The sequence below is a fragment of the Scyliorhinus canicula genome, chromosome 3 (genome assembly GCF_902713615.1).
Source record: "Scyliorhinus canicula chromosome 3, sScyCan1.1, whole genome shotgun sequence".
NCBI lineage: Eukaryota > Metazoa > Chordata > Chondrichthyes > Carcharhiniformes > Scyliorhinidae > Scyliorhinus > Scyliorhinus canicula.
Window position 1 is genome coordinate 156,275,745 of NC_052148.1, and position 25,875 is coordinate 156,301,619.

Below are 25,875 nucleotides of genomic sequence, written 5' to 3' on the forward strand. Positions count from 1 at the left end.
CCTTCCAGTGTGGGTCTAAAATAGATTTCTTGGTGCTCTATAGAATAAAAAAAAGAGATGGGAGACAAATGTGAGAAACAAAATTAAAGAGTATAAAATAGATGATGGACTACTTTACCCTGTTTATATTTGCCTAATATGAACGGTAAAGAAGTGGAATCATTTCTACAGTATGTTTTCTGGATCAGTGTGTGTTGGTCTAATAAGAAAAGCAATATTGGGTCGAGTTCTAGGAAATTAACTGCCTTTTGTAAGCAATATGGGAAACAAGTAGGAAACAATGACTGAAACAATTTAAAATGTGAACATGAAGAAATGGTCAAAGTATCTGTCCGAAAAATCCAATTGCATTGAGAGAAGGGAACTATCCTTGACCAAGTGAAAATAAGAGTTCACACTGCAGTTGATAATCAATGGAAAATATTCAAGTAGGATATGATTATGGTAGATGGATAGTTCTTATCATTAGTGAAGGTGGTTCAGTAAAGACTGCAATGCTTTGCATGAGTAACAAAGTTTTAAAATGAATGAGAGACAAATCTGAGTTTAAAAAAAATAAAAGAAAGTAGACAAAACATAAATATACATTTAAAAGGAGGTATGAACAAGAACTAGCAGGTTACAAAGAGTACAAAATCAAGAAATCATTTAAAAAATGTAGGACTAATTGGATGTGAGGATGAAGGAATATTAAATGAGTGTCAATTTTCAGTGAAGAGTATGGTCATGGGAATGTAGGCTCCAATGGCATTGGACAGTTGTATAAGATGATTCTAGATAAAGAAGTGGAATTGAAAGATTCAAGTAACTCCAAAGTAGAAAAGGTATCAAATCACAATGGCATGCATTCTAGAACACACCAAGTCAGAGAGGAAATAGTGGAGAAGATCTGGTCACAATATTTCAAACATTCTTGGATTTGTATTGCCCAAAGGACTAGACAATAACCAATCTAATAGTTCTATTTCAAAAGGGTTATAAACCAGAAAACAACAGACCAATCTGTCTAGCATGGAAGACAAGTTTCTTGATGCCATAATATGTGATGAAAATATTTAATTGAGGTTTATAATTGTCAATTAACATTATATTGGAAACTGGAAATCTTGGTTTTGTTTGTACTCTTATCAGTAGCACTAGCTTTTAGTAATGTTATGGTCCCAATATTTCACTGAAATTGGACCTTTTCTGCCATTTGGTTTATTTCAAAATATTTCTGTACACAATTCATTACTGTTTCTAGGATCATATCTCGTCTGTGAGTGCACCTACAACACTGACATCTACTGAGGAATCTCTATCTCAGGGGCAGTCCCACACTGAAAAGCTTGAATGCCAAGCAGACAAGTTTCTTAATGCTATCTTTCACAAAAAAGGTATAATGTTATATTTTGATGATCTATATAATAAGGCTTGTTGAAGTTTCCGTTTTAAGTTGTAGTTTTATTTTGAGTTGAATATTTTCAGTATTGATTGCTATGTACGTATATGTATAAAGGTGATGTGCACTTGCTGACAGTGATGCATGTGCCATATGCTTAATTAACACAATTAGTGCCCAAGGGATTATGCATGGATGTCAGTTTTAAGTCTACGGTTTATACATTCTATACGCAATTCTCTCTGCCAAGTTTTTAGAATTTTTATTAAAGACACACTGGCTCCATCTAGTGGCTGTGTGCAAAGTATCATCACTTTCCGATATTATCATTTTAATGGCTTTGTAGGCCTGGTTCTCTGGATTGATATAAACAGCAAGTTAGGCCAACATTTGCATCAATCTGCACACTGATCTTACTGACAGCAACTCGCAGTACAGTTTCCAACTAATCTTATCGGCATTTGCCTGAACACACCAGCTCGGAAGAGGCTTGGTAGTTGCAGTCTCTGGGAAATGTGGGCAGCACTATGTAAGGGTCAGACGGGACCAAGACCAAAAGTGAAGCTTGGGAGTTGTGGTAAGTGGAGCATGGTTTTCTCTCCAATTTCTTTTTTATTAAAAATTATTTTAATGGTTGTTTTCTGTGTCTAAACAGTATTGCTCTTTTTACAGTGATGTCCACTGAGAAGAAGGCCAACAGATTGTTGGATAGTGACCTGCAAGAAATTGAGCCGAGGAGGAGCTGGCTGCTCAATGGCAGAAAAGGTCACCCACCTCCACCCTTTAAGTTGGTCAAGGTTTCTGGAGGAAGTTCTCACTGACTGCCTGTAGAAGTCTGTGACTCCCAGTGTCATAGGAAATTCATTAAAAATGATCAAGGCTGGCACGGTAAGACATTCACCAGCTCTTCCTTTCAAAAATCAGACCCCAAGGTGGGTGGGAGGGTAAACTGTGACGAAGATGCAGAGATCCTACAGCATGATCTGAACAGGTTGGGCGAGTGGGCAAATCAATGGCAGATACAGTATAATTTGGATAAGTGTGAGGTTATTCACTTTGGAAGCAAAAACAGGTTACCTGAACAGTTGTAAATTGGGAGAGGGGAGTGTGCAGCAGGACCTGGATGTCCTTGCTGAAGCCGCTGACGGTAAGCATGCAGATTTAGCAGGTGGTAAAGAAGGCTAATGGTATGTTGGCCTTCATTGCGAGAGGTTTCAAGTACAGGAGCAAGGGATGTGTTGCAATTATGCAGGACCTTGGTGAGGCCACACCTAGAATATTGTGTGCAGTTTTGGTCTCCTTTTCTGAGGAAGGATGTTTTTACTCGGGTGGGGGGAAGCAGCGAAGGTGTACCAGACTGATTCCAGCGATTGCGGCACTGTTATATGAGGCGCGATTGACTAGGTTAGGATTGTTCTCGCTGGAGTTCAAAAGAATGAGAGATCTCATAGAGACTTAGAATTTTAGGACTAGACAGGGGTAGATGCAGGGAAGATGTTCCCGAAGGTGGGTGTGTCTAGAACCAGGGGTCATAGTCTGAGGATTTAAAGGAAACCATTTTGGACAGAGATGAAGAGACATTTCTTCACCCAAACAGCGGTGAGCCTGCAGAATTCATTACCGCTGGAAGTAGTTGATGCTAAAACATTGAATATATTCAAGAGGTGGCTAGATATAGCACTTGGGGCGAATGGGACCAAAGGTAATGGGGAGAAAGCAGGATTAGGCTGTTGAATTGGATGATTAGCCATGATCGTTATAAATGGTGGAGCAGGCTTGAAGAGCCAAAAGGCCTCCTGCTCCTATCTTTTAAGTATCTATGGGCATCAATTTTAAAATTTTCTTTGAGCAGCATATGTTATATTTTTAGTATAACCAACATTTTTAGTATAATCTGCATTGGCAGATGGTAGGCCATTTGAAATACAGCTTTGAAACAATATCTGTAGTCGTAGTTATGTCTGATATGTCTGAAAACACCTAACCCTGGCTGTTGACATGCCCCTTTAATCTCTTGTTAGCTAAAAAATACTTTTTTTTTTGAAGTAAGGCTCTGACATAGTCATTCAGGCAACAACAAACTGTAAAGAGTGGACCTGGCACAGGAATCATGTTAATTTACCTGCAGAACTCTTGAATAACCCAGTAACTGACTAGGTGAACACACAAACATTTTGACTGCTTTCTCACCAAGTCAGCGAACAGTACAGCTCATGTACATTCTTTTTTGTCTTTGCAGGGCAATTTGGCACACCGTGCATGGGAGAAGAAAAGCACTAGGAGGATTTGATACCTGACAACCATGACGTTCCATCAGGAAAGGGCCCTCCAACTCCCGAGTGCGTTGTCTAGGTTGTAAGCTATGGTCAGCAATGTCAAGTTGTAGTGAGGTGAGTTACATCACTGGGCTCACCCAGTGGTTGTGCTCTTTTATAGACAATGGACTCAGTTACACACACTTTCAGATATGGAGACTGCAATCCAGAAGGGTGAAACCAAGTCATTTTAACCTCTCATTTTTATTGCCACAGGACAGAAAATCCAAAATACCCAGTACTGGAGAGAGAAGACTACAAGAAAATGAAGCAGGAAGAGGGGTGTGGGGTGCTCTCGGATGGTTTTTAAAAAAAAAGTTACACAGCATTGCACAGGTTCTGCTGAGTTGGGACAGAGAGAGAGCATGTCCCCATTTGTCTTGCAGAACTGCTATTTCCTCACCAACCTTGGCCCCAATAGCTCAACAGTGGCACCCCCAGCTTTACTGTCAAAGGCAGCTGTGCAGACACAGGTACTCTGAGCAAACTGTAAGGCTAAGCCTAGTAAGCTGCCTGGCTGACTCTTCACAATTTGGAAGACCGGGAGTGTCAGATGTGGAGGCTTCTAAATGCTTCTCCAATGAGGAGGAGCAGACAGGAGACAAGGTGTGAAGAGTCTGAGAATCAGACTTTAACAGATTTGTGCCACTAAAATACATTCTTTGACCACCATAGGTATGTATGTGCACAGTTTGGGCTTGACTGCCAATCATTTACAGTGCTTCACACTGGCTGCAGAGATATTCTTGTGATTTACTGCAACATCATGGATTTCCCATTGAAATCTGACTATTCATTGAACTGGGGAATAGCTTGATAAATGGTGCTTTCTGGTCCTTATTTAAGCAGTCACTTGACTTCTAGGATATGGATGTAACCATGGCGCCAACCAGTCAGCTGATGCCTCTGGCTGCTGATCTAATGCTAGTGGAATGGCAGAATTGCCTGCAACGTTTCTCACTCTCGTGTAACTTTTTTTTGGATGAAGTGTGTTCAGTTTGGGTACTTTTTCATAGTTTGATAAGTAACTACCATATCACTGTTACCGATGCTGGCCTTTTGTCACAGTCACATCCCTGAAGGTTCACATTGAAATAATGTTCCATGGAGAATGTTTGTTTATATATTGTTCTGAATGTTAGAACTTTGAAAGTTCTCTTGTTTCAGTTGCTATTCAGCAATGTAGAAGGTTCGGACTTTGTTCACTCCTTTTGAGTTTCGAGTCATGTTTGTTGAATAAAAGTTAAATTATTTCTGGTGTTGCCTGGTCTTGAGTCTTCATAACTGCTTCCTGAGTTGCTGGTGCCATTGGTGGGGGATTCAGAAGGTGGGGTAATCAGTTGCTGAGCAACTATCCTGAGATGCCATATGATTTTCTTGTTCACTTGGCTCTGGAGCATAGGTATTGAGATCCTCTGATTTAATGAACTCCTCACCAGGTACTTAATGCCAGCAAAACAAAAATGTACAGTACACAGCAGCAAAGCACAATAATCCTTGCTACTCTTTGTGGTACATACCATAGGGCAACCTCTGGACTGCGGTTGTTCATAGAATCTCTAAAGTGCAGATGGAGGCAGTTCAGCCCATCGAGTCTGATTGACCATCCGAAAGAGTACCCTACCTCGGCACAATCCCCCTATCTCTGTAACCCCACCGAACCTTTGGACGCTTGGGGCAATTTAGCACGGCCAGTCCACCTAACCTGCGCATCTTTGGATTGTGGGAGAAAACCCATGCAGAGACTGAGAGAATGTGCAAACTCTGCACAGTCGCCTGAAGTCAGAATCTAACCTGGGTTGTGAGGCAGCAGTGCTAACCACCAGGCAGCCCTGTGTACTCTATACCACCTGCCTGTTTGCTGTATGTGCACGATTGCAATAATCCTGTACTGTGCAGAATAGTGTCATCAACAATGGCGACAGCTGGTAGGTGTTATTGCTCAGGATCCATCTAATTACTTTTGAATGATCAGCGACAGTAGAATGGCAACAGATAAAAGGCATTATGGCAGCTTCCTGGATGCACTCTGCAGTGATATAGAGAATCCTTCGTGGGCATCACAGGCTAATGTGGAATTTCTTCCTATTAATGAATGTTGCTGGTTCCCTCCTGAAGTTTTGATAGCCTACATCGCAGGGAAACCACCCAGCTTGTAAACATTACTGTGCAGGGGATATGCCATACTCGATGAAGTCAGCTGCCTGTCGCCTGTTGAATGCAGGCTCTTGAAGCTTCCTGGCTGATGTTATAAAGTAGGTGATTGGGGCTAAAAATGGAGACCCATAGTGACCTGCATCTCCACCGATGATACATCATGGGAAGACGTCTGTGGCTTCCAGTCTTCCTGCAGAATTTCACACATGGCCATATACACTGCACTTCAAAGTGTTCCTGGTATAACCTTCAAGCCCATCACACACTCAGGGGATTGAAGGCACTTTCAATTATCTCCGATCATGATACCTCATTCACCGTCTCCTCATTCTGTTTATCCTTTATTTTTAAAAGCTGAACTGAGGCATGTTGATTAGGCATTCCGCTGCAGCTACTTTATCTCATTTAACACTGGGAGAGGTGAGAAATCTTGAGCTGGGAAAATTCGTGGTCTCCGGGCAAAAGAAAAATAAGTTGTGGCGGGTGGTAGACTGATGCTGTGCTAGAGGTTAATTTGTTTTGAAACATGTGTGTAAGAGTCATAAAATATATTCGCACCAGATGTCTTCAAATCCTTCACCCATATTTCTCTGCAGCAGACAGAAAATCAGCCACAATTTAGGAAATATCCACAAGTTGCTCTTTTGCATGAAAGCAAAGCTATATCAATGATCATTAGAGAGCTGACAGATCGAGGCAACTGGCATAGCCTAAAACCAGCACAAACTAGTTGCGCTGAAATTCCCTCTGTCTTTGGGGCTATAATTGCTATTCTACTGTACTTGTGCCATTGTTTCAGGGTTGTTTCTAGGAAATTATATCATAGGGTTTACTTAATGCTCTGAAGAAAAGTCATATGGACTCTACGTTAATTCTTTCTCCACAACATTTTCTGTTTTTACTTGATGTACATGTAAATAGAAGGAAATGTAAATTGGTCCTGTATGCCGTTATAATTGAAAATGAGCATTTATTTTATATAATACATTTCCATTAACATATAAAATTAATTATTTTAGACCTTCCTCAGAACTGTGATCGCAACATTCCTCTAGTTGCTCAGGAAATAATGAAAAGAATGATTCGTCAGTTTGCAATTGAATATATATCCAGAAGTAATCATGTTCACGAAACTCGGACTGGATCGACCGATGAATCTGTTTCAGTCCCAAATGATCCTCCTGCCAAGCAAACCCAGAACTTTCACCAGGAGCAGGAAGGACCCCTAGACCTCACTGTGAATAAAAATCAGCAGAAAGATTTTCAACAAGGTAATCAATATTCTTTCCTATTTGAGTGGTTCAGATTTCAGTATGTGTGTGCATATGATAGCCATCCCTAATGTAAAACAATTTACCAAGGAATAGAAATGACAGGTTGCCATGGTATTCATTTTATCTCTGGAACCTGGCTTCATTGCCAGCTCAGAAATAATGGAATGAAAGTCAGCGACAAACCTAATTTTGGATAAGTGAAAGCAAACAGTTTAGACAATAAGTTGATAGTCTCACTCAATTTAAATATATAGTTATTAAAAGTGGAGAAGAATAGCATGCGGTCAGTATTGTGAGTATTGGTGGCAAGGCCAACATTTGTTGCTCATCCCTGATAGCCCTTGAGAAGGTGATGGTGAGCTGCTTTCTTGAACAGCTGCCAACCATCTATTACAGATATACCCACAGTGCTTTTTGGGAGGTAATATAGCATGAAAAAAGTAGAAAAAGGACTCTGATCCCCCAACACTGCAGCCGTTCTCACTCACTAACTAACTCCTGCCAGTGCATCAGAGACAGTTGAGCATGTGCAATCAATCCTTGCTGCAGCCACCAGTGCATGTACAGCTGTTTGTGAGGCTGGCGGCAGCAGGGTGGAATTTTTCTGTTTCTGAATTACTCCATAAACTCTGGTTTGGTAACACTGCCTATGTACATCACCATTGAGCGTTAGCGCTGTGATTGACAATTGATGTAATTTTAAAGCTCTGCAATGCTACCAAGATAAATAGAGAAACATCTGCAGCTTTAGAGGGGTCAACACCCCCCCCCCCCCCCAACCAGCAAACCCTACCAATTAATCTGCTACAATCCATAACAAATCAGACCATGAAAATAAACAAAACAAATTAGTTTATTTAAGTACTGTTTTTCCCCCAGTGTTGAGGGATCCTCTCGCGTATCCCAATTATTTCAGATGGATGATAATGGGACTCTTAATCCCAGAGGCATTGTTTTGCATGCAACATGAAATATGCATTTCAAGTATTTTATTCAGAAGACTTCTGTTAATTTTTAAATAAGAAATTGCAACTCATTCACCGCAATCATAAGTTCATTGGAAGTTAGGGGTCTCATTTATTGAAATCTCTTCCTCATATATCTTCATCATGCACAGAATCGTCAGAATATTTTACAGAGGGGACAGTTAATAAATGATAGAGTGGATACCAGATTTGGTAAAGAACTGCGCAGATCCAAAAATTGATAACTTGAATGTTATTGTTAGCCTTTGTCAAGCCAACTTGTTTGTCTTAAGGCAGCAGCCAATACTCCTCCAGGGAATGCACCCCCTGGTGTTGTGGCACAAATAAACATCCTGCCTTGCCAGCACCATAAAAATTAACCTGTCCTGGCATTTCCTTTGTGCAACTTATTATCCCAGCTACATGTACAAGTTGAAAAACAGGATCATATTCTGTAATACTGGCGCCGGAATGTGGCGACTAGCTGCTTTTCACAGTAACTTCATTGAAGCCTACTTGTGACAATAAGTTATTATTAAGCAACTTGATTTATTTAAAATTCTATGAATCTTGGAGCATGATGGTTACAGCACAGAAGGAGGACATTCATTGTGTTGTGCCTAAGCTGGCTTTGTAAGAGACTTTGTAAAGACTGGTATCCAAGATAAAAGGGGATTCCTAAATCTTCAGTAGGCATGTCTTAGTAAAAGGGTAGTTAAAAATAGTAGGGTCAATTAGGGACCAAAACAGGAATTTGCATATGGAGGCAGGGGGAGTGGCTGAAGTGTTAAATGAATACTTTGCATCCATCTTCACCAAGATAGTAATTGCTACCAGGCCATGGATCAGATGAGGAAACTCTGTCCCCAGAAGAGTTCAAAATTGATGAGGAGGAAGTGTTGAATAGACTGTACTTAAAGTTGATGAAGCACCAGGACTGATGAGATGTGTCAAAGGAGGTTGAAGGAAGTGAGAATTAAAACTGCAGGGTCTCTGGAAAGAATCTTCCAGTCTTCTCTCGACTCGGGAAGTGCCAGAAGGAGCGTAGCAAATGTTATGCCCTTGTTCAAAGGTTTGTAAGGATAACCGCAGCAATTACTGACAAGTCAGTTTAACATCAGTGGTGGGCAAGCTTCCAGAAACAATTTATTCGGGGTAAAATTAATTGTCATATGGAAAAATGTGGGTTGATTAGAAAAAGCCAGCATGGCTTTCTAAAGGGGAAATCAAGTTTCACAAACTTGCTGGAGTTTTTAAAAAAAAAAAAGAAGTAACAGAAAAGGATGATGATGGTAATGCTGTTGATGTGGTGTACATGGACTTCAAAAAGCATTTGATAGAGTGCCACACAACAGACTTATGAGAACGTTATAGCTCATGGAATAAAAGGGGCAGTAGCAATGTGGATACAAAATTGGCTGAATAATAGGAAGCAGAGTAATGATCAATGGATATTTTTCCAGCCGGATGATGGTTTATAGTGGTGTTTCCCAGGTGTCTGTTTTGGGACCCTTTGTTTTTCTGATCTGTATTATGACCTATATCTTGGTGTACAGCGAACAATTACGACATTTGCAGATTATACAAAACTTGGAAGTGTTCTAAATTGTGAGGAGGACAGTGTCGAACTTCAAAAGGACATGGATATATTGCAGGTGAAGAGAAGTGTGAGGTGTTGCATTTTATTAGGAAGAACATAGAAAGAGGATACAAAATAAGCAGTAAATTTCTGAAAGAGATACAAGAGCAGAGAGACCTGGGTGTATATGTGCATAGATCATTGAAGGTGGCAGGACAGTTGGAGGGAGCAGTTAATAAAGCACGTGGTATCCTGGGCTTTTTAAATAGGGATGCAGTGTACAAGACCAAGGAGGTTATACTGAACTTGTGAAAGACACTAGTTAGAACTCAGCCGGAGTAATGTGTACAGTTCTGGGTACCACACTAGGAACGATGTGAACACGTTGGAGAGAATACAGAAGAGGTTTACAAGAATGGTTTCATGGATGAGAAACTTCAGTTATGAGGATAGATTTGGGAGGTTAGGACTGTTCTCCTTTGAGAGAAGATCGCTGAGGAGATTTGGTAGAGATGTTCAAAATCGTGAAGGGGCTGAACAGAGTAGATGGGGAGAAACTGTTCCCATTCGTATAAGGATAAAGAATGAATGGATAAAGAAGCAACTGTGATGAGAAAAAAACCTTTTCACACAATGGGTGGTTCAGGTATGGCATATGCACTGTCTGGAAGTGCAGGGGAGGCAGGTTCAATTGAGGCATTCAAGAGGATATTAGATTATTTAAATAGAAACAATATGCAGGGGTATGGGGAAAAAGCAGGGGAATGGCACTAAGTCACGACTCTCATTTGGAGAGCTGGTGCAGACACGAAGGGCTGAATGGCGTCCTGCACCATAACAATTCAATGATGATAGTCAATGTAGTAAAAGATAAATATCTTTTAATTTGTGACTTTATTTTAACCTAGTATTTGTTTGTGTTCTGGTAAGCTTTACAAAACTGTAGGAATGATATGCTTTGCAGCAGGTTCAACTGGCTAGTTTTCTCTGTTATTCTACCATCTGTAGAAGCTTTTGACATTGCTGTCTGGCTTAATAGGACAAATTGTGCAGAATGCTGCCAGTTCAAATTGGAATCCTGCTCAAACTCACAAACATGACCCTCATCACTGCTGCTACTGACCACTTCTTCACTGTTCTGCTTCCAGAGAGTAAACATTAAAAAACATAAATATGTGCACATTCTGATTGAAGTGAAAAGTGTCCTTTATTTTTGCTCAGTTTTAGTCATGGAAATAATGGAGCAGATAGACAAAAACGATAAGGAGATGAAACTGCACTGGGAAGAATGCAAGTGATTGTATGGAAATGTCTCCACTTGAAGTGTAAATCACCAGTATTTTATTTCCACACCCTCCGCAATTGAAAACTGATCCCATAATGTGACTAGATTTATTTTGTTATTTGATGCCTCTTGCATCAACAGCAATATTTGCCCAAATAGAGAATGTCGTGGTGCACATTGGTAGGTAGGAAAAGGGGTGTGGAGGTAATAAACAAGTTTAGGGAGTTAGGCTGGAAGTTAAAGGTCAGGACAGACAGAGTTGTCATCTCTGGTTTGTTGCTGGTGCCAAGTGATAGCGCGGCTAGGAATAGGGAGAGAGTGCAGTTGAACACGTGGCTGCTGGAATGGTGTAGGAGGGAGGGCTTCAGGTATTTGGATAATTGGAGCGCATTCTGGGGAAGGTGGGACCTGTACAAGCAGGACGGGTTGCATCTGAACCAGAGGGATACCAATATCCTGGGAGGGAGGTTTTCTAGTACTCTTCGGGAGGGTTTAAACTAACTTGGCAGGGGAATGGGAACCGGATTTGTAGTCCAGCAACTAAGGAAGCCGATATTCAGGATGCCAAAGTGCGTAGTGACGCAGTGGGGAAGGTAACACTGACAAAGGAGAGTACTTGCAGGCAAGGAGATGGGTTGAAGTATCAGGAATAAGGTGGGTGAACTTAAGGCATGGATCGGTTCTTGGGACTACGATGTGGTGGCCATCACGGAAACTTGGATAGAAGAGGGGCAAAAATGGTTGTTGGAGATCCCTGGTTATAGATGTTTCAACAAGATTAGGGAGGATGGTAAAAGAGGTGGGGAATGGCATTGTTAATTAGAGATAGTATAACAGCTGCAGAAAGGCAGTTCGAGGAGGATTTGCCTACTGAGTCCTATTTCTGACTGATTTGAAGTCAGAAATAGGAAAGGAGCAGTCACCTTGTTGGGAGTTTTCTATAGGCCCCCCAATAGCAGCAGAGATGTGGCGGAACAGATTGGGAAACAGATTTTGGAAAGGTGCAGAAGTCACAGGGTACTAGTCATGGGTGACTTCAACTTCCCAAATATTGAGTGGAAACTCTTTAGATCAAATAGTTTTGATGGGGTGGTGTTTGTGCAGTGTGTCCAGGAAGCTTTTCTAACACAGTATGTAGATTGTCTGACCAGAGGGGAGGCCATATTGGATTTGGTACTTGGTAATGAACCAGGGCAAGTAGAACATAGAACAGTACAGCACAGAACAGGCCCTTCGGCCCTCAATGTTGTGCCGAGCCATGATCACCCTACTCAAACCCACGTATCCACCCTATACCCGTAACCCAACAACCCCCCCCCTTAACCTTACTTTTATTAGGACACTACGGGCAATTTAGCATGGCCAATCCACCTAACCTGCACATCTTTGGACTGTGGGAGGAAACCGGAGCACCCGGAGGAAACCCACGCACACAGGGGGAGGATGTGCAGACTCCACACAGACAGTGACCCAGCCGGGAATCGAACCTGGGACCCTGGAGCTGTGAAGCATTTATGCTAACCACCATGCTACCCTGCTGCCCCCTTTTTTTTTTTAAAAAGCATCACATGATTTGATGATGAAACCACACTAATCAAGCAGGATAGCACACATATTCCCACTCTTTAGAAAGGTTTTTTTTCTTGATCAAACATCCGCCTTTTCCATTCTGCATGAACATGATTCTGAATAGTTTGTTGAAGCATAAAGGTGAACTCTGGTCATTAGGCATACAAGTGATAGATTTGTTAGTGGGGGAGCATTTTGGAGGTAGTGACCACAATTCTCTGACTTTCACTTCAGTAATGGAGAGGGATAGGTGTGTGCAACAGGGCAAGGTTTACAATTGGGGGAAGGGTAAATACAATGCTGTCAGACAAGAATTGAAGTGCATAAGTTGGGAACATAGGCTGTCAGGGAAGGACACAAGTGAAATGTGGAACTTGTTCAAGGAAGAGGTACTGCGTGTCTTTGATATGCATGTCCCTGTCAGGCAGGGAAGAAATGGTCGAGTGAGGGAACCATGGTTGAAAAGAGAGGTTGAATGGCTTGTTAAGAGGAAGAAGGAGACTGATGTAAGGCTGAGGAAACAAGGTTCAGACAGGGTGCTGGAGGGATACAAGATAGCCAGGAGGAACTGAAGAAAGGGATTAGGAGAGCAAAGAGAGGGCATGAAAAATCTTTGGCGGGTAGGATCAAGGAAAACCCCAAGGCCTTTTACACATGTGTGAGAAATATGAGAATGACTAGAGCGAGGGTGGGTCCGATCAAGGACAGTAGCGGGAGATTGTGTATTGAGTCTGAAGAGATAGGAGAGGTCTTGAACGAGTACTTTTCTTCAGTATTTACAAACGAGAGAGGCCATATTGTTGGAGAGGACAGTGTGAAACAGACTGGTAAGCTCGAGGAGATACTTGTTAGGAAGGAAGATGTGTTGGGCGTTTTGAAAAACTTAAGGATAGACAAGTCTCCCGGGCCTGACTGGATATATCCAAGGATTCTATGGGAAGCAAGAAATGAAATTGCCGAGCAGTTGGCAATGGTCTTTTTGTCCTCACTGTCAACAGGGGTGGTACCAGGGGATTGGAGAGTGGCGAATGTTGTGCCCCTGTTCAAAAAAGGGAATAGGGATAACCCTGGGAATTACAGGCCAGTTAGTCTTACTTCGGTTATAGGCAAAGTAATGGAAAGGGTACTGAGGGATAGGATTTCTGAGCATCTGGAAAGACACTGCTTGATTAGGGATAGTCAGCACGGATTTGTGAAGGGTAGGTCTTGCCGTACAAATCTTATTGACTTCTTTGAGGAGGTGACCAAGCATGTGGATGAAGGTAAAGCAGTGGATGTAGTGTACATGGATTTTAGTAAGGCATTTGATAAGGTTCCCCATGGTAGGCTTATGCAGAAAGTAAGGAGGCATGGGATAGTGGGAAATTTGGCCAGTTGGATAACGAACTGGCTAACCGATAGAAGTCAGAGAGTGGTGGTGGATGGCAAATATTCAGCCTGGAGCCCAGTTACCAGTGGCATACCGCAGGGATCAGTTCTGGGTCCTCTGCTGTTTGTGATTTTCATTAATTACTTGGATGAGGGAGTTGAAGGGTGGGTCAGTAAATTTGCAGATGATATGAAGATTGGTGGAGTTGTGGACAGTGAGGAGGGCTGTTGTCGGCTGCAAAGAGACATAGATAGGATGCAGAGCTGGGCTGAGAAGTGGCAGATGGAGTTTAACCCTGACAAGTGTGAAGTTATCCATTTTGGAAGGACCAATATGAATGCGGAATACAGGGTTAACGGTAGGGTTCTTGGCAATGTGGAGGAGCAGAGAGATCTTGGGGTCTATGTTCATAAATCTTTGAAAGTTGCCACTCAAGTGGATAGAGCTGTGAAGAAGGCCTATGGTGTGCTAGCGTTCCTTAGCAGAGGGATTGAATTTAAGAGCCGTGAGGTGATGATGCAGCTGTACAAAACCTTGGTAAGGCCACATTTGGAGTACTATGTGCAGTTCTGGTCACCTCATTTTAGGAAGGATGTGGAAGCTTTGGAAAAGGTGCAAAGGAGATTTACCAGGATGTTGCCTGGAATGGAGAGTAGGTCTTACGAGGAAAGGTTGAGGGTGCTAGGCTTTTTCTCATTAGAACAGAGAAAGATGAGGGACGACTTGATAGAGGTTTATAAGATGATCAGGGGAATAGATAGAGTAGACAGTCAGAGACTTTTTCCCCAGGTGGAACAAACCATTACAAGGGGACATAAATTTACGGTAAATGGTGGAAGATATATGGGGGGGATGTCAGAGGTAGGTTCTTTACCCAGAGAGTAGTGGGGGCATAGAATGCACTGCCTGTGGAAGTAGTTGAGTCGGAAACGTTAGGGACCTTCAAGCGGCTATTGGATAGGTACATGGATTATGGTAGAATAATGGAGTGTAGATTAATTGTTCTTAAGAACAGCACGGTAACATTGTGGATAGCACAATTGCTTCACAGCTCCAGGGTCCCAGGTTTGATTTCGGCTTGGGTCGCTGTCTGTGTGGAGTCTGCACATCCTCCCCGTGTGTGCGTGGGTTTCCGCCGGGTGCTCCGGTTTCCTCCCACAGTCCAAAGATGTGCAGGTTGGGTGGATTGGCCATGATAAATTGTCCTTAGTGTCCAAAATTCTATGATCTATGATTAACCTAGGACAAAAGTTCGGCACAACATCGTGGGCCGAAGGGCCTGTTCTGTGCTGTATTTCCCTATGTTCTATATCTCAGCATAGTAAGGTCTGGTGTGTGGAAATAGTCCTGGCCCTCTCAGAAGACCTTGAAGTTTTTAAAGTGACCTGAAATTAGAGTCTTGTTTACTGTAGGAAGGTTCCTATCTGAATAAGTGTCATAAACCCATGTTACTTTAGGTACTTTTAAAACTAGGTTTTCTAGCGCAGTAAAGGCCTGCTTTGATGGTCACCTATTTTTACGCAATGGCCCAGTGTATATTTTGTGCCCTGATAAATAAATTGCACCAGCTTTCTAAATTTAATTTGCTGCATCTTGCTTATCGATGAATGATGCACTGAAAGTCTGATAGCGTGCAATAGCCAGACTTGTTTCATTAAAATCCCTTGCAGACGCCCTGTTGCGTATGCCAGAAGTTGAAGTGTGATTATAGACCTGTGGCTGGTAATTTATACTGCAGGCTGCAACACAAGCAATCTAGGAATGCAACTGGAACATTGCAGTTAATTTTTATTTGGATACAAATTTGCAGATTTATATTATTGAAGAATCAGCCTATTTTAAGCCTAACATTGAAGATGCGGGCAATGGTTTTGATTACATTCTAGTCCGAAATATGGAGCATTAAATGTCTCAAACTTCAGTGTATTAATACAATTATATTGAAGGTTGTGTAGCTCCTGATCCCTATGAAAATTAGCTTGAACATGTGTGCCTCTTGAATCAAATAGCCATGTAAATAATATGTTGTTCAATAGGTAGCTTGAAAAGCTATTTTATCAACTATATCGGTGACCACATGTTTTCATTCTTTTTACCCTATCTGCCTCAACATAGGATTTAGCAACTGAAAAAGTACAGTGGAGTGCAATAGAGTACATGTAGCTTTGTAGATCTCGCACCACTTGATGCACTGAGCACCCTTTCCACAACATAATTTGTCACATGATTTGAGTTACTAATTTGTACGATTTAACTAATTTAACATGGAAGAAAGGAAAAATGAAGTTGAGGGATCTTGTTGAGTGCTGGGTTGGGTGGTATTTAGTTTGTGAGGTACAGGGGACACTAGAATCCATGGCTTCTAGGATCAGCCTAGACTTTTGGCTATGGATCTTACTATTATAAGGGTAGTGGTGCTGTAAAAAGGAGCCTCTTATCCTAATTGTGGAAGATGTCTTCTAATTTCAGGTGCACCCAGTGAATTATTTTCTCTACCATGACATCTGTCTCATCTTTGGGTGTCAGATTGTACCAGAATTGAGAGATTCATTTATTCATTGCTTGAAGAGAAAAGAGATGAACCTGCCAGTGTTGCCAGTAAATTGAGTGTGCGGAGGATTAGGTGCAGCGTTGGTGTTCAAACCATTTTTGATTCTGATAGACTTTAAAACCTTTGCCCAGAAGTGGCTGCATATGCAAGTAACTATTGTCCATCTGACGGAGTTTATTTTTATTGAGTTGCGTAGCAACTTATGTGTAGTGAAGAAATGTGAACTGGCCCACTCGTATATTAAAGTTATGAAAATCAGTTGATGCTCCCTTCATTGCATCCCTGCCAGTGGATAGCCTCTGATTTATCTAGGCTTTCATATATTGACATGGAGGAAGGTAGAAGAAATGTGTTCGTAAGACGAACCGGTTGTAATAGTTATGTGTTGGTTTTCTAGAGCAACAGCTAAGGTTCCAGTGATGTTGGTACTTCTGGGGCAGCATTAGAAATCTTGTTGGGGTTAAGGAATTATCAGTGACCTGCTGGGGGAAAGAAACACTTGAATCTTCATGGTTGCAGTTTATTTTGATTACTTTGAGGTAGATGATAAATCAGGATTTTGCAGAATGGCAGAGCAGGGAAATAGTGACTTTAGACACTGCTTTGCAAGGTGGCAACACTGCTGGGCACAGGTAGAATTGATTTGGGAATATATTCATTGTTGTATTCCACCAACTCCAACATGATGTCATCATTAAATGCATCTACCCCATCCCTTTCAGCACTCCAAAGGGACAGTTCTTGCAACCCCCAATCTACTCCTTGATTGCTCCCAACACCCGTATCCCTTTCTTATAGCACCTTTCTGTGCAAGCATTGTTGATGAAAGATTTGCCCTTTTACCTCCTCGCCCCAACAATCCAACGTCCCAGAGAACAGAGACTTACTTGTACTGTCAGTTTACTATACTGTACTTGCTGCTGACGATGTCGGCTTCTCTACATTGGGGAGATCAAATACAGACTGGGTGATGGCTTTGCAGAATACTTCCGTTCAGTCTGCAAGCATGACCTGATCTCCCAGTCGCCTGTCATTTTAATTCCCCACCTCGCTATCATTCTGATCTTTCTGTCCTTAACCTGCTACGGTGTTCCAATGAAGCTTAGAACAGCACCTCATCCAACTTGGCACTTTCAGAATCTTTGGTCTCAACATTCAGTTCAAGAATTTTAGATCCCAACCTCTACCCCCATGTTTCCAACTTCAACCTACTCTCTTTCCTTATTTCATGTTCAGACAGCAGCTATCCTCCTATTCGCACCTCCTCTAAGACGCATCCAGTTTCCTACATTACAACGCAGTAATTATACTTCAAAAAGAACTTCATTGGTTGTGAAACGTGCAAGACATTAATGTTGTTTCCTTCCTTTTCCCATTACCACTCCCTTTGGTCATGCAACATGAAACCTTTGGTCATTTAATTTCTCCTCCCTCCACCCTATCAGAAATGTGTCTTCCCAACCCTGCTGCATGACCCGAGTACTTCCAGTGTTTCTGTTTTTATTTCTTATTTATTTACTGTTCGTAACCAAAAATAGTTTTCTATTTTTCTTAAGCTTCTTGATCTTAAAAAAAATATATTTTATTAACATTTTTTCACTTCATAAAATACAAAATAACAAAAAATGGAACACATTTGCATATAAAAAACAGAAACATAAAACACTCCCCTCCCCCAACAACTAACGGTGACCAATTCCTTGAAATAAACAATAAATGGCTGCCATCTCCGATAGAACTCCACGATTACTCCTCATGGTGTACTTGACTTTCCCGAGGTATTGGAACTCCATCAGGTCTCCCAGCCAGATCAAGGCACTGGAGACCTCCACCCCATCAGCACTTGCTTCTGGGCAATCAGCGAGGCAAAGGCCAGGAAATCTGCCCTCGCACCCGTCTACAGCTCCAGGGTGTCAGGCACCCTAAATATGGCCAGGATTTTTGGAGCAGGGTTCCAGCTCAATCTTCAGAATCACCGATATAGTGTTGAAGAAGGAGACTCATAAGCTTGGGACAAAACCAGAACATGTGCATGTGGTTAGCCGGACTTCCTGAACGATCGTCAATGCAAACAAGAGGGGAGACATAGGGCACCCCTATTTTGTTCCCCTATTTAAATAAAATTACCCGAGTTCGTGGTATTGGTGCGGACTCTAACCAAGGGAGCTTTATACAGCAGGTGTACCCGAGACACAAACTTGGGTCCCACCCTGAATCTCTCAAACAGCAAAAGGGTACCTCCATTCTACCTTATCAAATGCCTTTTTGGCATCTAACGAGACGATTATCTCTGGATCAGGCCTGTCAAGTGGAGAAAGAACCACATTTAGCAAAAGCCACACATTAGGCAACATTTGCTAACCCTTGACAGATCCTGTCTGATCTTACCCAATCACCTGAGGAAGTTGGGGTTCCAACCTCAGCGGCAGCACCTTGGCCGATATTTTGGTGTCCACGTTAAGTAACCAAATAGGACTGTATGACCTGCATTCAACATGGTCCTTTTTCTTTTCCAATAGGAAGGAAATCGATGCCTGCACCGTCGCAGGAAGGAAGCCCCATGTTAGAGTCTTCAAACATCCCTACCAATAATTGCAAGCCAAAAGATGATTGACCTCCTCCCCATATTCCTAAGCAACCCCCCCTCGAGTCTCGCAACTGGCACCCCGCCTTGTCTGGGCGTAACAGGTCAAGCTGCATCTGCAGCTTTTTCCTGCTTGCCAGGAGCTCTGGGGTTGGGTCATTCAAGTATCTGCATTCCACTTCCAAAGTGTCATTCACCAACATTTGGCGCTCCTCTCTAGCCTCCCTATCCATATACATTTTGTGTGATATGATCTCCCCTCTAATCACTGCTTTCAGGGCCTCCCATAGAATGGAGGGTGAGGCCGGCCCGTTCCCATTAAACCCTACGTTGTCATCTATCCGTCCACAGAATCCCATGTCTGCAAACAACCGCTTATCCAGCCTCCATGCTGGGTGCTGAGCTGCACCTATCTCTAATACCAAATGCACTAAATGTGGAGCATGATTTGAGATGACTGTAGATGAGTCCTTTCATCACCCCAGGTTTCTTTGAAATCACAAAATTGCCCCAGAACCCCTCCTGGGAGTTGAGTGGAACAACTGGCTCACCCAGCCCTTTCGGAGCCTAGTCTGATCCCTTACTCGCAGGTTGCTCTCCTGCAAAGGCCACATCAGCCGTTAAATTCTTCTGCTGAGAGAAAACTCTCTGGGCGAGATTCTCCGTTAGCCGACGCGAAAGGCGATTGGGCGGAGAATCGGTTCCGACGCCGGAATTGTGGCATGCGCCGATTCTCCGTCTCGGCTGGACCGACTTCCTGACGGCGTGGTTCACTTGTGCTTTTAGAAATAGTGAAACTCGCATGGCAGCTGCTGAGTGAGAGAGAGGATGTACGGAAGCGGTCCGACGTCGCCGTGGTTTGCTGACAGTTGTGCCGCTGACCAGTGGGCTTCTGCCAGGGACAGGGGAGTAGTGGAGGATGGCCAGGAAATGGGCTGTGGGGCGAGTGGACGTGCATGTAACACATTGCCGCAGCTGACAAGGCAGCCATGCAGCTGGGCACACCGCTAACAGCCCACTTTGAACTTAGTGCCACAGGTCGTATGGGTCTCTTCCCCCCCCCCCCCAGGGTGCCCTCTGGCCCCAACCGACCCATTAGTTGTATGGGTTCGCTCCATCTTGTTGGCTGGGATAAGTACATGTGGGGAGTGTAACGTGTATATGCGGCTGCTGCTTGTCAGCGTCCCAAGTGTCAATCACGGACCCGGTGAATCCCACACCGTTTCTCATTGGATTCGATTGTGTTCCATGCAACACTGGTAGTGGAATCGGTTCAGGCGCGGCGCCGTTTGTTTCTGAGTAAAAGTTTCTGTGCTGGCGTCAACACTTAGTCTCCGAAACAGAGAATCCCGCCCCCTATCTTTTCACCAGACCTCTAACGTTCCAAATGAGTCTGATTGAGGGTGTCTTCTCCCTCCCCCACACCCCCGGAAAAAAAAATCAGCCATTTCCACTGTGAGGAATTGTCCCCTCCTTACTCCAAATTCCCAGAGCAAGGCCCACCTAAGATGGTCACCAATCCTACCCGACAGGTCCAATAGGCTCCAGCTCTGCCCCCATACCCCACTCCCATTCACTAGCTAAAATCTAACTGCTGGTGAGGTCGCCAGGGCTCACACCCAAAGAAAAAAAAAAATGCTCCTCTGCCTTCAACCAGTCCATGCTCATGTTTAAACTCCACTTGAGCCTCTTACATCTATCTAAATCTACCACTTTAACTATCTCTCGTGTGCTTGTCTAGCTTTCCTTTAAATGCAGCTGTACTATTGATTTCAACTATTCTCTTGTGGTCAAGTTTCACATTATTACCATTCTTCAGGTAAATACTTATTGGATTTCTTGGTGACTATCTTCTTTGATTGGCTTTAGTTATGCTCTTTCCTGCTAGAGAAACTGCTCGGTATGCACGCTATCAAAACCTTTTCAGAATTTCATTGCTCATCCTATCATTCAGTATCATATCTTCCCCTGTTTTATCTCCCTGGTAAACACAGAAGCAAAATATTTTAAAATATTTCTGCCCTCTTTATATTACCTGTGGTATTATCCTGTATTTCTCTTAATAGCCCGATTTCCAGCATAGCCTTTCCTTTTTTTACGAATGTATTCATAAAATATTTTGTTTTATATTCCTTGATGATTTAATATCATAGTTCCTCTTTGCCTTTCTAATTGTTTCTTCTTTGACTTTTCCCCAAATCTCTTTTCTCTCTTATCATGCATCCCTCTGCTGTCCATGTACTTAATGTATCCCTCTTTCCTAACCTTCAATTATTCCCATATATCTTTATTCATCCATGGATTCTTGCTTGTTTAGTTTTTTCTATTCATCACATTGAAAACAGTTGAATACACATTTGAAGTGAGTAACCTATAAGGCCAAGGGCTGGAAAGTGGAATTGGGCTGGATAACTCTTTCTTTCAGCTGGCACAGACAAGGTGAGTTGAATCGCTGCCTCCTGTGCCATAAATGTTCTGTTTTGATTATGCTCCATTATCTGTTATTTTGGGAATCAAACCTACTGACAGGTTCTACTGTATGTGAATGGAAGGTTGACTTTGGTCAGAAGTTCTTGACTTGAATTGTCTTCCCATTCTGCATGTTAAGATTGATATTAGCCTATTAGATATTTTTGCAGCAACAAGTTATTGGTTCCCCATGCCTTTCGGTTTTAGCGTGAGGTCACTGGGGAAGGAGCAAATCTATTTTTCTTTGAGATGAAGGGTTAAAGACAAATGTTCAGCTCTTCTTTTTTTTTAACCAGGCCGAATAATGTGTGAAATTCTTGGGTTGCTGATGGTATTTTGGATTCCCACCTGGTGAGTTTAGAGGTTAAAAATTAGCTAAAATAGTTATAATGAAATAAAACAAAAGCTGCAAAGTCTAGAATTTTCAAATAGAAACACAAATTCTGAAAATATATGGGCTATTCAGCATCATTGAAAGAAAAGAGGGTTTATAACATTTCCGGTTTATAACTGGCATTTTATAGAAAGTTCTGACCAAAAGGTGATGTCTCTTGGGTTATTTGGTGAAAAGCAAAATGTTACTATTATCATCACTGAAGGTCAATTGCCCAAGACTTTTATTAAGGAAAAATTGAACCAAACTTTGTCTGTCAGCAGATGGCGTGCTTGATCTGTCTACAAAGAAGAATAGTATAAATTCCACAATATCAACTGGATCTAGTCCTGCATCAACCACTATCAAATTATCAGGGTGAGTATTATTGAAGAATTAGATCCAAAAGACTTGCGTTAAAAAATATTTAATTTGGTGTATTTTTAAGTCTTAAAAGTGAACATTTTACAACAGCTGCACTGCTTTATTTAGACTCATCATGCTATTTCCCAAGAACGTTACTGTTGTGATTTTCTTTTTAGTTTACGGTTTTTATTTTGAAAGGCAGTTAGTCATAATTTCCAAACATCTCATAAAGCCAGTTAAAGTTTAAAACATTAAGTTGATAAACAATCCATGCTGAAAATTAATTTATTTACATAACCCAGTGGCTGTGGATTGTATTGACGTTCTTAATTTGCTCTTGAAATTAGATTTAATAAGACCGGAAATGAAAAGCTGGAAGTGTATTCTATCTGGGTCAGTGTGTTAGACAGTTTACATAAAATTTCTTGGGACTTCCAATATAGTGATAGAAAAATATCCTCCTAATGAAACAGTTGGTTATTTGCCACATGATCGGTTGATTATGTCTGACTACATTTATCTATACCATATCCGATTTGTCCGCAGGATTTAGAAAGTTTTTTTCTACATTTATGATTTTAAAACAGCATTGCAAAAGTAATGCAACAATTCTGAAAACTTTGATTTTTAAAGTAGCATTTATGAGTGTACTTGTCAGTAAGAAATTCAATGGAACAGTTGAAAGTTTCATCCAACTAGCTAGGTGTGGGACTGCCAATTCTAGTCAAATGTCTGACTTACAGTTTGCGTATGTGATATTTTCATTTGGATTTGAATGTAGATTAATCAAATAAGGTTTAAAATATGCACTTCTATAAACACAGTTTTCTTAATTCTGCCGATGTTTCAGCCTCACTGCTAAACTTATAATATTTGAACCATTCCATTCTCTAAAAGATACTCCAGGAGGTACATCTGCTTGGCTTTGCTAAAAAGTTGAATCATTCCCATTAATTATTACTAGTGATAACTTAATTTAAAAAAAAAATTGCATTCTGTGATGAGATTTAAAAAAAATTTCTGACTGACAAGTAGACTTAAATGGTATTGAACCGTTGACCATGTTTCGTTATGGGAATTCTGCCTAAAGTAGTGCAAAATAACTGCAATGAATATTTTAAAAAATAATTTATAACTGTAGTTATCTTTTACTGGCCAGGATTGTATGCCATGCTCAAAGACACTCCTATAATAAACCATTGCATAACTGGTAGTCCACTACAGAGGTGGTTTCACTTGTGAAAAAAGAAATGCATGGCAAAGCCTGTTGATGGGTCTTTCGTACTAGCAAAAAAATATTTTAGTATTATCGTACTGGTGCATTATCCGTTAGCTATTTTTTATAGTGCCAGAAGTGTCAAATTTCAAAGCGGAGTTCTTTAGTTAATTTGGTACAGTATGCATATGACAATTTTTTAAAAATCTTGCATGATATAGTATTGTATGTTAAATAGGGCTATCCCCAAGAGGTATCGTGTTATAGAAGGCACTGTTGCCTGCTATATTAAAAGTTTGTGTTGCTTTCCTTTTTAGTTTTTATTTCTTTTACAGCTTGAAAGATTTTGATTTTGTTCTTTTTGATTTGTTTTACTAATTATTTGACTTCATCTTTGTTCCTTGAATTATTTGTCCTGACCATTTCCATTATCTGTCTCTCGCACTTGCCTATAAAGGTAATATCTCTGTTTCATGATGGTGGAGGTATTTGCATATACTCTGTGTATAATCACCCTATTTATACGCCACTGCAGGTCATAAAGTCATGTGAATGGGCAACTTGAGAGGCAGAACTTGAAAGTCTTACAAATACATTAGGCAAGGCTTTTACAGATCAGAGCAACATTTCTAGATTGCAGAGGTGGGAGAGAGAGGCTGGTGACTGGAGGGAGAAATAAAAGCGGGAAATGCTGAAAATATTCCGCAGGCTTGGAAGCATTTGTGGAGAGAGAGAAGCAGTTAACATTTCAGGTTGATGACCTTTCTTCAAAAGAGAGAGGGGAATATTGGCCAGCCTGCACAACCATACAGGATAGTTGAAAGATCAGAAAATCAGGCTTAAGATGATGGAGAAACACATTTTAGTCAAGGCGAGGTGGCAAGTATGTTCGTATATTAATGGAATCACTGGTACTCATTTCCCATATTAAGAAGGTGGAAGTTCTCAAACAAATTTATGATTTTAGAATTTGAGGAGGTTCATCCTTCCATTTAGATATTTTGATGTGTAAATTTTAAAGAGGTGGTTTCTTGGGGCAATCTGGGGATTTTGATGGAGAAGGTTTTATAAGGAATTGTGCAAATTTCCATAAGTAGGAGGTAATGAAATGATACTAAAAGACTACTCCGTAGCCTTCAAAACCATTGGAATATTCAACATTTGCTAGACATCCAGAATTGGAAAGTACTGTTTTGAGTTTATTCCCACGTGCTCCCCCCCCCCCCCCCCCCCCCCCCAACATACATACACGCACGCACGCACACACACACACCACCTGTAGCATGCTCCCATCTGTCTTTTCATGTCGCTCAACTTTCAAACTTAAAATCCCGCATTCAAAGCAAGCAAGTGCCACTGCTTCTCTGGGTATATCTTCGGGAGGTATATTATTGAACAAGGTAATTTATATATAATTTGTTTCCCTGGAAATTTTCTCGGAATCCAAGAAATACTTTATTTTTGATACTTCACCTTATCTTTCGGGTGAGACATTAAGTCAAGGCCAATCTGTCTGTTCAGGTGGGAAAAATATGCTAATATTCAAAGAAAAGCACATTGAGGATTGGTGTTCTTTTGGCATTTTAGCCATCATTTATTCCTCCGCCACCACTCAAAAATGTATTGATTAGCCATAAGTCTCATTGTTATTTACAGGGCTTTGCTGTTTGCAAATCGGCTCCTCCATTGTCTGCAATCTACATAATGTGAGGGAAGCATAAAATTACAACATTGTGGTAATTTAAATGAATTGCCAAAACTGTTGTGAATGGATTTCGTTCAGGCAAATTTGAGATCATGCACTTTGTACCTAATAAATAGATAGAAAAGGGTACTCTGCAAACGATGAAAATATGGAAGTCTAAAGAGATTTGTGGGGTGAAGGTACATAGATCATTGAAGTGTCATGAACAAGCACAGAAAATCATCATGAATGCTCACTTTGATATCTAGAGGACGAAAATACAAGAGAGGAGCGTATAATTATGGATCTAAGCCATAAAACCTTTGGTTTGATCAGACCTGGGTACTGTGGGAAGTCTGGGCACCACACCAGAGGAAGGGTATATTGAGAATACAGAAACAGATTTAATCAAAAAGGTATCTGGATTTTTAGGATTAAATTATGAGGTGAGATTACAGAAACTAGAATTGTATTCCCTGAGTTTTATAAGATTATGGAGTGATTTCATCCAAGTCTTCAAGATATTAAGGAGCACAAATGGGGTAGATAGAGAGAGCGTAATTGTTTCTGCCTGTTGGGGGAGTCTAGGATTAGAGGTGGTGCAGAATTACGTATCTTGTAGTTGACCAAAGCCAAATGGCGGCACGATAACACAGTGGTTAACACTGATGCCTCACAGCTCCAGGGTCCTGGGTTCAATTCTGGCCTCGGGTGACTGGAGGAGTTTTCACTTTCTCC

General features: G+C 41.4%; 1 protein-coding gene and 1 long non-coding RNA gene across 18 annotated transcripts in view; both read left to right on the forward strand.

Moving 5' to 3' along the window:
* lcorl (ligand dependent nuclear receptor corepressor-like) overlaps positions 1 to 25,875 on the forward strand; it is a 190,220-nt gene that overhangs the window by 76,387 nt on the left and 87,958 nt on the right. For 16 of the 17 annotated variants that reach the window (XR_005460010.1, XR_005460011.1, XR_005460009.1 and 13 more), the window contains 3 exons: positions 1,244 to 1,376; positions 6,873 to 7,124; positions 22,153 to 22,249. Coding sequence is in view for 14 of the 17 variants with exons in the window: in XM_038791522.1 (XP_038647450.1) it covers positions 1,244 to 1,376; positions 6,873 to 7,124; positions 22,153 to 22,249 (482 nt within the window). In the remaining 3 variants the exon portion in view is untranslated. The remainder of the gene's footprint in view (positions 1 to 1,243; positions 1,377 to 6,872; positions 7,125 to 22,152; positions 22,250 to 25,875) is intronic. The other variant, XM_038791518.1, reaches the window with a different exon arrangement.
* LOC119963036 lies at positions 1,397 to 4,957 on the forward strand. Its single transcript, XR_005460012.1, has 4 exons — positions 1,397 to 1,958; positions 2,054 to 2,269; positions 3,621 to 3,771; positions 3,913 to 4,957. It is a non-coding gene; the product is annotated as an uncharacterized LOC119963036 (long non-coding RNA).